This window comes from Taudactylus pleione, unplaced genomic scaffold, assembly GCF_031769625.1.
Source record: "Taudactylus pleione unplaced genomic scaffold, aTauple2 ptg000142l, whole genome shotgun sequence".
Classification (NCBI taxonomy): Eukaryota; Metazoa; Chordata; class Amphibia; order Anura; family Myobatrachidae; genus Taudactylus; species Taudactylus pleione.
In genome coordinates, this window is record NW_028284544.1 from 2,842,985 (window position 1) to 2,854,203 (window position 11,219).

Here is an 11,219-nt window from a genome sequence, read left to right on the forward strand (position 1 = left end):
CTAACCTCCCCCTAACACCCCAATACTTACCTTACAGTAGGGATACTGGTGCCGGGATCCCGACCTGTCAGTATTTCAGCACTGATATTCAGACCATTGGCATCATGCACACCGGGATGCTGACTACATCCTATCTGTCTGCCATGTAAAGGTGATGGGTTTGAGTCCCAGGTATAACAGTATTTGAAAATGTGTGCCTTAAATTAAGTAGAATGTGACTGAAGGTGCTTAGGGTCAGAAGTGGAGGTAGTTAGGCAGGGAGGAGTTAGGGGGCTCAGACGCAGAGAGGGGATGAATAGGGATCAAATGAAGCACCACAAGTGTGTGTGAATGATTAAAACAGAGAAAATTCATAGGTGCTGCCAAACAGCATCCCCTGCCTTGCAGCAATCTGAGCAGCGACACATGTTGCACCACCCTAGTTATATATACACACACACACACACACATATATATATATATATATATACAGGGCCAAAACTAGGATATCTGTCATCCGGTGCAAGGCAGCAATTTTGACCCCCCTCCCTTCCCGTACCTGGATTTTGTCCTTGCTCCTCCATAAGGCAGTGCACTAATCAAACGTCCCTGGTATAGTGACTTACATTATTCCACACACCATAATGCCCATTACACATTATGCCACACAGTGTAATGCCTATTACAAAAATGCCACTTACATATTTGCCCAACACCATTTTATGCCCCACAGTAAGGCTTCTAATTACATGCTCGTTGCCAGGGGGTTCATGCTCGTTGCTATGGGGTTTATGCTCGTTGCCAGGGGGTTTCATGCTCCTTGCCAGGGGGTTTCATGCTCGTTGTCAGGGGGTTTATGCTCGTTGCCAGGGGGTTTCATGCTCATTGCCAGGGGGTTTCATGCTCATTGCCATAGGGTTTATGCTCGTTGCCATGGGGTTACATGCTCATTGCCAGGGGGTTTCTTGCTCGTTGCTATGGGGTTTATGCTCGTTGCCAGGGGGTTTCACGGGAGAAGATGCAGCTTTCAGCATCTTCTCCCGGCACTTGCGCTGGCCTAACAGACACTAGAGGTCCAGTAGGACCTCTAGTAAATTTTGGATGGCTGTTTTCAGCAGAGTCCATGCGGACGGCTAGTCACATTACACTTCCTCCTCCATGCGGTCAGTGGCGTCCCTCCCCACGGTGACACCTGGTGTGGGGAGGGACGCCATGCGCTCGGCACCTGCCGAAATGGGGGCATGGCCTTCGGGAGGGGGTGTGTTGGAGGCGTGGCGTCGCATGGCGGGCCTTCGGGAGGGGCGTGGCCTCGCGGCGCGAACCCGGCTCGTGACCGTGGTTAACAAAATAATACATTAGGTATCAATGGGGTGATGCCCGGCGGGGGGTGCAGGAGGTGCGGGCATGGGCAGTGCGGGCTCCCTCACTGACAGGAGCCGAGTACTGCACTTAATGCTATAGTGCAGCACCCGGCTCCTGTCACTGAGGGGGATCCTGCACCTTGGTGTCACCCCTCGGCGGGTGACACCCGGGTGCGGGCCGCACCCCCCGCACCCGCCTTGTGACGCCACTGCATGCGGTGCAGCAGCTGTGAAGTCTATTGCTATACAGCATAGCCCTGGCCTAAATCTGACCGTCTGCGGCCGCTGCTCAGCTGCTCTGGTAAGAGAGAGAGAGGGAGAGATGGAGGGATGGAGGGAGGAAGTAAGGGAGGAGAAGAAAGAAGGGGGACGAGGGGGGGCGGGTGCCAGAACAATTTTATGTTGCCCCCCCAACATAAAATCGTTCCGACGCCCCTGTGTAGACCTGACACCAGCAGAGATCCCTCCAGCAAAATGAAAATGTCTCCAAAGGGAAGCAGGTGGTAAATTTAGAAGAAAAAAATATATATTTAGAAAGTTTTGTTATCCATTAAACCAGTACCAATATACTCAATTGCTGGCAATAGTACTCAACAATGGGCCTGATTCAGAGCCACTCGCAAGCGGCTCAAAGTTTGTGATCTGCGCACGCGCCGCATCCGGCGTGCGCATGTGCGAGCTCCATCGAGCGACTGAAGCTCAGTCGCTGCGGGGCACGTTACAAGACGGGGCGGCTGTCGATGGTGAGTGACAGCTTGTCCCGTTTTGTAGGTGGGTAGGGGGGGTGGTTGGATAAATGCAGATGTTTGAGGGAGGACCTACTGACATCACAACTGATGTCAGTAGTGGACTTCCTGCTCTATTAGAGCAGGAAGTCCACTCGGCCTTGCGGCAGCTGAGTCCCTACCACAGCGTCTCGTCGCAAGGTCGATGGTCGCGATTATCGCGACGGACCCCTTGCCGCTCGCACAAGCAGTAGGTGGGCTCCCACGGCTTTGCGAGTGGCAGGAGATAAAAAAAAAAGCCCACATTACCTGCGAGCGGCCGGCCCTTACAAGCGGATCTGAATCAGGCCCAATGTTCTATCTATAAAAATGTAGTTTGATTATTTAGTTATGCGCTACAGACATTATCATTTATACCCCCAGCCAGTGGTGATAGTGGGCCGGTGCCATACTGCCACTTCTTCTCCAGCTTCCATTGTAAAACTATGAGATTCCATTGACTTACATTTTCCGCACAGACACTTCTAAATATCCTCAGCCCCCAACCCAGTAGGGAACAATTTGTGATGAATACATTTTTTTTAATTGTCCGCCTCTCTAAAGACTTATAGATGAGGTTCTAAACTTGCAAAGTTTAAAAAAAACAGAAACTGTGCAATTATTCACCACGTACATTCCTGCCATCTAACCATTAACTCATCATGTGGCTGCTGTGTGGTGACAGTAACACGATGAGATGTGGAACACGAATATACACTTCCTGCTCACGTAGAACAATTTGCGGCAACCTCGTCTACTGCACACTATTAACCAAATGTGTTCCTTATTTAGGTGTTAGTATAACAAATTCCATCTACTTCAGTACAACCGGCAGCAAAAAGCTATATTTAATCATCAGTAAGAACGTATGGCTGTGCTAGGCCAGTTTATGTCACCCACAGCACAAAACAGCTAAATTATTGTAACTTTGATACAGTATATTAGTTTGTATCCATGCATTTATATAAAATAATGCAATATCCATTGGATATAAGGGAGGTTTGGCATTAAAGAAAGATGTTGCCCAAAAGTTTTATTTCTACAATAGAGTCCATCGTCCCAACTAGAAAATTACACTGTCAATGTTCGCTGTCGTCCTATTTATGCAGAAGATCCGTACTGTGCCGTCATGGCACAGAACTCACAGACTGGAGTTTAAATTTAAACACAAGCGTTTTACTTGAACTGTGCGGTTCCTGGACATGGGGATACAAAAAATAAACATTTGAGTAGACCAAAGTAAACTTCAGTTTTATATCTAAGGTCCCTGTCTGGAGTTCTGCGCAAGTGGGTGAGCCATGGGGACCCCAATGCAGCAGACCAGCTTGTGGAAAGGATGGAGAGGAATGTGGAAACTACTGAGTGTACCCCACCGGACCCTAGTCCAGCAACAGCGATCTCCAGTGATTTCTGGTAAGACTGTTACAGGGGCAAATGGCCAGTGGAATGAACTTTAACATCCAGAGACAGCAAACTTGGAACCATGGAGATCAGCCCGCTGTCCAGCTGTGCCAGGAAGGTTCCCGCCTCATGTAAGACTTAATAAAACCTAGGATCAGATGTTTTAGATGTGATTGCTTAGGCCATGTTGCGGCTAATGGTCCACTTACCTCTGAACTAGGGATGAGCGGGTTCGGTTCCCTGAGAACCGAACCCACCCGAACTTCGGGGATCCGGGGCGATCCGAGCCCAAGCTCGGATCTCCCTGTCTGCCCCGGATCCCTCTCCCGAGGCAAAACCTCGAGATCTGCTGTCGGATCTCGAGGTTTTGCCTCGAGCGGCCATTTAAAAAAAAATGCCTTTGCCTTTAATGGGCAAAGTGCTGATTGGCTGACAGAGCCGTCTGTCACGGCTCTCAGCCAATCAGCATTATGGTGCTCATTTGCATGTAGCACGGACTCGTGAGATCCGTGCTACATGCATCTGTGTGATTGACAGTGACACAGAGCACAGATGGGTCAGTGAGACCCGTCTGTGCTGCTGTGTATTTCAATGACACAGATGCACGCACGGACCAGGAGATCCGTGCTACTTGCATCTGTGTCATTGACACAGAGCACTAACGGGTCCGTGAGACCCGTCTGTGCTGCTGTGGTAAATAAAAAAAAAAAAACCTGTGTAAAAAGAGAAAAAAATGGCGTGCCCCCCCCCCCCAAAAAAAGAGCAACCAGCCCCGGGCATTAGTGACCCAGTGCTGGGTGTGCTTAAATACAGGGGACAAACGACATAGGGGTCCCCTGTACTTAAACACAACCAGCACCGGGCTAGTCAGAACCAGAGCTGGTTGCCAAAATACGGGGGACAAACGACGTAGGGGTCCCCCGTATTCTGCGCAACCAGCTCTGGGCTCTGATCCGGTCCTGGTTCTGGAAATACAGGGGAAAAAAATGAGTAGGGTTCCCCTGTATGTTCCAGAACCAGCACTGGACTTTTTCTAGCGGGGGGCTGATGCCACAGCCAGGGGAGCCCTTTCACCGGGCCCCCCAGCCGCAGCATCAGCCCTGACCGCTAGTCAGCCCAGGCCGGGGATCCCTGGAGAGCTGGGGACCCCCCCAATAAAGGGGTCACCCTCTCCAGGGCACCCCAGGCCCAGGCTGATAGCCCGGGGCTATCCCCGCCACCCCTGGTGGCGGTGGGTGGCGGGTTGATTGTGTGGTGTGGTGTAAATAAAGAATATCAAACATTGTCTTTACAAGTAGAACTGCAAGTCCCAGCAAGCCTGACCCGCATGCTGGTACTTGGAGAACCACAAGTACCAGCATGCAGGGCATTAAGGGCCCACTAGTACCTGTAGTTCACCTGTAAAAAAATGTTTAAAAAAAACACAGGACACACACACCGTGACAGTATAAGTTTATTAAACATACATACACACACACACACACACACACATGTACACATACTCACCTATGTAACCCTGTAGCATCGGTCCACTTGTCCGGTAAAGTATCCATAGGGGACCTGTGAAAAAAAACATACTCACCATCTCCTATGCGAGGTTCTGTCCTCTTCGTTCCAAAGTAGGCATCCCCGGACTTGGCAAAAAAAAAAAAAAACGAAAACGCGATCCACGAACTTAGTACCGTTCTATAGAACGGTACTTCCCGAATGAGAGCTTAGCGGCGGGGTATCACCATGGAAACCCCGCTGCTAAGCGTTCATTGGCTGAGAGAGGCCATCTCCCGTCTCTCTCAGCCAATGAACGGCTCCCTCCATTGTAGTCAATGCTGGGAGCCGCAAGGTTATTAAAGTTTACCCTGCGGTTCCCACCATTGACTACAATGGAGGGAGCCGTTCATTGGCTGAGAGACGGGAGATGACCTCTCTCAGCCAATGAACGCTTAGCAGCGGGGTTTCCATGGTGATACCCCGCCGCTAAGCTCTCATTCGGGAAGTACCGTTCTATAGAACGGTACTAAGTTCGTGGATCGCGTTTTCGTTTTTTTTTTTTGCCAAGTCCGGGGATGCCTACTTTGGAACGAAGAGGACAGAACCTCGCATAGGAGATGGTGAGTATGTTTTTTTTCACAGGTCCCCTAGGGATACTTTACCGGACAAGTGGACCGATGCTACAGGTTACATAGGTGAGTATGTGTACATGTGTGTGTGTGTATGTATGTTTAATAAACTTATACTGTCACGGTGTGTGTGTCCTGTGTTTTTTGAAACATTTTTTTTACAGGTGAACTACAGGTACTAGTGGGCCCTTAATGCCCTGCATGCTGGTACTTGTGGTTCTCCAAGTACCAGCATGCGGGGCAGGCTAGCTGGGACTTGCAGTTCTACTTGTAAAGACAATGTTTGATATTCTTTATTTACACCACACCACACAATCAACCCGCCACCCACCGCCACCAGGGGTGGCGGGGATAGCCCCGGGCTATCAGCCTGGGCCTGGGGTGCCCTGGAGAGGGTGACCCCTTTATTGGGGGGGTCCCCAGCTCTCCAGGGATCCCCGGCCTGGGCTGACTAGCGGTCAGGGTTGATGCTGCGGCTGGGGGGCCCGGTGAAAGGGCTCCCCTGGCTGTGGCATCAGCCCCCCGCTAGAAAAAGTCCAGTGCTGGTTCTGGAACATACAGGGGAACCCTACTCATTTTTTGTCCCCTATATTTCCAGAACCAGGACCGGATCAGAGCCCAGAGCTGGTTGCGCAGAATACAGGGGACCCCTACGTCGTTTGTCCCCCGTATTTTGGCAACCAGCGCTGGTTCTGACTAGCCCGGTGCTGGTTGTGCTTAAGTACAGGGGACCCCTACGTCGTTTGTCCCCTGTATTTAAGCACACCCAGCACTGGGTTACTAATGCCCGGGGCTGGTTGCTCTTTTTTGGGGGGGTGCACGCCATTTTTTTCTTTTTTTACACAGGTTTTTTTTTTTTTTTTTTACCACAGCAGCACAGACGGGTCTCACGGACCTGTCATTGCTCTGTGCCAATCACACAGATGCATGTAGCACGGATCTCCCGGGTTCGTGCTACATGCAAATGGGCACCATAACGCTGATTGGCTTCCTGTCTGCCACTGCAGTGCCACTCCTAGATGGGCCACGTGTTTGTGCCGCCCCCTTGTGTCGCTTAGCATAGTCATCCAGCTTCCTCGGTACAACCTTTTGGCCTAAAAACAATATTGTGAGGTGTGAGGTGTTCAGAATAGAGTGGAAATGAGTGGAAATTAATGTTATTGGGGTTATTAATAGCGTAGGAACAAAAAAAGGCCCATTTATGTGATTTTAGCGTTTTTTTTTTATTTTTTAAGAAAAAATCCAGATCCAAAACACAAAACCCAGAACCCAAAACACGGAAGGGTGGTTTTGGCAAAACCAATCCAGATCCAAAACACGAAGAAAGATCCAGATCCAAAACCAAAACACAAAACACGAAAAGTGTCCGGTGCACACCCCTACTCTGAACCTATGCAATGTGATACGGCTTATGTAAATCACAGAGTATATTACTTTGCTTAGCTAGCCTGCACTGCACACAGACAGGCTGAGTCAGATAAGCCATTGTGTATAATAATTACTGTAGAAGGCAAATGGGTCGAGGCTCTGTTAGTTACAAACTCCGTGAAAGGGCATAAGCCCACTGAGTTTATACAAGCTCCGTGAAAGGGCATAAGCCCACTGTGTGTATTATACAAGCTCCGTGACAGGGCATAGCCCACTGTGTGTACTATACAAACTCTGTGAAAGGGCATAGCCCACTGTGTGTATACAAGCTCTGTGAAAGGGCATAAGCCCACTGTGTCTATACAAGCTCCGTGAAAGGGCATAAGCCAACTGTGTGTATTATACAAGCTCTGTGACAGGGCATAGCCCACTGTGTGTATTATACAAGCTCGGTGAAAGGGCATAAGCCCACTGTATGTATTATACAAGCTCCGTGACAGGGCATAGCCCACTGTGTGTATTATATAAGCTCCGTGAAAGGGCATAAGCCCACTGTGTGTATTATACAAGCTCTGTGAAAGGGCATAAGCCCACTGAGTGTATTATACAAGCTCTGAGACAGGGCATAGCCCACTGAGTGTATAAGGCGTCCATAACTTTATTGCAATTAAACACAATATATAACAGCTTACACTAACTTATACTAAAATAAAGACAGGACACAGACTGCTTTGGATAAATGGTCATAACTTTCTTTATTAAAGGTATGACCCTGAATTATACTTAAATTATTGAATTTACTTTATTGGGAGGCAAAGAAGGATGCTACAACCAGCTCCAGCCATATGATCTTAGCCAATATTAGGGGACGACTGATATGCCCCCCCTCTGGCCATTGTGACCAATATTAGGGAGCGACTGAAACGCCCCCCCTGTGGTCATTGTAAGCTAAGCTGCGAAGACACACAACCCCTATGATATTGCATAGTACGAGCGTGTCCGCAGAGACTGACGCCCAAAGTCCTCCCGCAGAGGTAGGCCATACTACGACCATTTAAAGGATATGTGCTCCACAACGAATACTCTTACACTTTACGTGGCCGCTGGATTGTAGCACCTTCCCGCCGAGACACAACAATAAAAATGTTAGTAAAAACATACACAACAAATGCACAGTAAAGAGATAGGGAAGGGAGGGAGAGACAAACACCATCCAGAAAAGGAAGTTGCTGGGCGTACCCCAGTCCTATAAAGTCCACCAAGCCACTCCCACGAGCTCCCACATGGTCAGCGACCAACCAACCATGACAACCCCCCCCCAAACTACTCTACCTAGCAACTACTGACAAATTCCAATCAATTACAAAAAACTAAGGACTCTTATATAGATTTAAACTTAGTCAGTTCTCATCTCTTCTAAGGCGTCCATAACTTTATTGCAATTAAACACAATATATAACAGCTTACACTAACTTATACTAAAATAAAGACAGGACACAGACTGCTTTGGTTAAATGGTCATAACTTTCTTTATTAAAGGTATGACCCTGAATTATACTTAAATTATTGAATTTACTTTATTGGGAGGCAAAGAAGGATGCTACAACCAGCTCCAGCCATATGATCTTAGCCAATATTAGGGGACGACTGATACGCCCCCCCTGTGGCCATTGTGACCAATATTAGGGAGCGACAGAAACGCCCCCCCTGTGGTCACTGTAAGCTAAGCTGCGAAGACTCACAACCCCTATGATATTGCATAGTACGAGCGTGTCCGCAGAGACTGACGCCCAAAGTCCTCCCGCAGAGGTAGGCCATACTACGACCATTTAAAGGATATGTGCTTCACAACGAATACTCTTACACTTTACGTGGCCGCTCTATTGTAGCACCTTCCCGCCACCGCCAGGTTCCAAAGAACCGCAGCCTGCCACCCAAACCAAAACACTAGACCGCATCCAAACAGGAAAAAGCATCACCCAAAAACACACCTAACCCCAAATCTGATAAATGCACCCCATCAGGGCGAAAAAACGGAGCCTGTTCTAAACGTAAACTTGGGTGCCGAACCACCAAACCACCTGACCCGGAGACAAAATGAGAAACAGCCTTGTTAATCTTCCTGCGAGCCTTATCCAAAGCCAACAAGTCCCCTGAACCCCTCCATACATGGCGAGGGATAATTTCCGACCATACCAAGCGCACCTCCGGCCACCGGGACCGAAGGGCGCACAAATCAGCCTGCATCCGCAAGATCAGATCTATACCCTTAGACTGCCCCACATCATTGCCTCCGAGGTGAATCACCAGCCATGCCGGGCGCCCACAGCGCATCTCCTGCTGAAACAAGAATTCTAAAAGAGCTGGCCACCGCATGCCCCTGACTCCAAACCAACGAACCTGATGCCCCCCTAACAGCAGGGATGCCCTTTTTGCCATCGCATGCCTTTCAGCCCAATAAATAAACGAATGGCCCACAAGCCAGACTTGCTCAGAAGACACGGACATAGCTGTAAAAGAGCAAAAAGAACTAAAACGTCAGTAAAGAAACATTATATGAAGAGGATAGAGGTAACTTAGGAGGAGAACGTTAGTAACAATGCCCAGGCGAAGGAGAAAATCCAAAAAAACTCCTTTTTGTCCTAGTGATCCATGAGCCGTGTATAATAAGCCAATTGAATTACGGCCCTTTTTTCTTTGGAGGAAAAATTAAAAAATCCCTTCACACCCTCAATTTTTGAATGCTAGCCATTCAAAAACTGGCGGGTAAACTACGTTTCTGGGTGAGAAAAACACAACTTAAAGCTTATCACATCTAACATATGATTTATAGGCGGATGACCTCCATCTCCCAATTGCTTGAATGGCAGATGGAGGCAATCCGCTAGCTGCTGCACAAGTAGCCGCGCCAATACGGAAAGAATGCGTCCCATAATGCGCAACATCTAAACCCAGCTGACCCAAACAGCGCTTAAACACAGCAGCAAACTGAAACTTAGTCAAAGGAGAGGAGTCAGCATGTAATAACCATTGCGCGCCAACCGACGGGCGCAGACCCACATATATCCCAGCCAAGCGCAAAGGGCAAATCTCAGAATTAGCATGCGGCTTGATGGTAACCCAACGCCCACGCCCTAAGTGATCAGTTTTGGAACGTGGAATTTTGCACAGGATAGCCCCCGCCTGGATTACCACATGCTTAAATAATAGCCCTGAATCAGCAGACCTCTTACTAGATGCTACAAGCTCACTAATCCGAAACACGCCAAAAAAAGCAAGCGCAAACGCTAAACGTAACAAAAAAGACTCAAATTCGGAAGATGTAATCAATGAAACTACGCCTATCAACCGCTGCAGCAGGGCCAGGTCAATCGGCCGGCGAGAATCAGCCACCCTGGGATTTTCTTTAGCCCAACCCTTAAGGGCCTTAGACAGCACAAAGGACTTTGTGGGATCATGACCGCCGTGAAGGCGAGAGAAAAAAGCAATACCTGCAAGGGCGGAAGCCATGGCCGCCTTAGATCGGCCCCTCTGATAATGGTCCCACACAAATTCAACTAAACGCTTATCTACCCACCGCAGGACGCCTAACCCGATAAGCCTCCCAGTCGCGCCAAGCTGCCTCGTAAACTCGCAAAGTTGACGGAGCCAGGGACTTCCGGGCCAGACCAATTAGTCCGGCTCGACAATCTGCCAGACAGAAGTCTTCGGTTAGAGAAAAAACATCCACAAACTTACCCTTGCGAATCTTGTCCCTAACTCGCTTACGCAAACCCCTGTCCACTGCCGTATTGGCACAGTGAACCATACCCGCATCTTCAACAGGCGCTACAACAGCAGCCGGAGCTGACTGACGCTTAGCCGCTTAACCAAACGCTGCGCAACCAGTTTAGCTAATTTTCGCGGGCGCGGCGGAGAGCTAGACGAGGAGCTACTTTCGCTAGACCCTGAAGATTCAGTATCGAACTGCAAAGGAGGGACAGCAGACGTACCACCAGCCAGACCCGATATCCCGTCACCGACAGCCTCCGGCACCGCAACATCAGGGGCAACGATCACGTCCCCTGTATCAGGACCGGCCACGGCGCTACCACTCGAGATCCCAGCACCACCAGAAGCCATCGCTAGAGCACTAGGCAAAACACTGCGGCGAGACATAGAGGATGGTAAATCACTGGACACCGCAGCGGGGGTACTCGGAACTGTCGCTGGGTGAAAAACCGGGACAG

General features: G+C 49.3%; 1 protein-coding gene and 1 pseudogene across 1 annotated transcript in view; one reads left to right on the forward strand and one right to left on the reverse strand.

Moving 5' to 3' along the window:
• Positions 1–3,521, forward strand: part of LOC148522711 (Y-box-binding protein 1-like) — a 28,685-nt gene extending 25,164 nt beyond the window's left edge. The window contains exon 3 of the mRNA XM_088473828.1: positions 3,368–3,521. Coding sequence (XP_088329954.1) covers positions 3,368–3,521 — 154 coding nt within the window. The remainder of the gene's footprint in view (positions 1–3,367) is intronic.
• Positions 3,522–9,789: 6,268 nt separating this feature from the next.
• Positions 9,790–10,798, reverse strand: LOC148522712 (uncharacterized; annotated as a pseudogene).
• Positions 10,799–11,219: the final 421 nt, after the last annotated feature.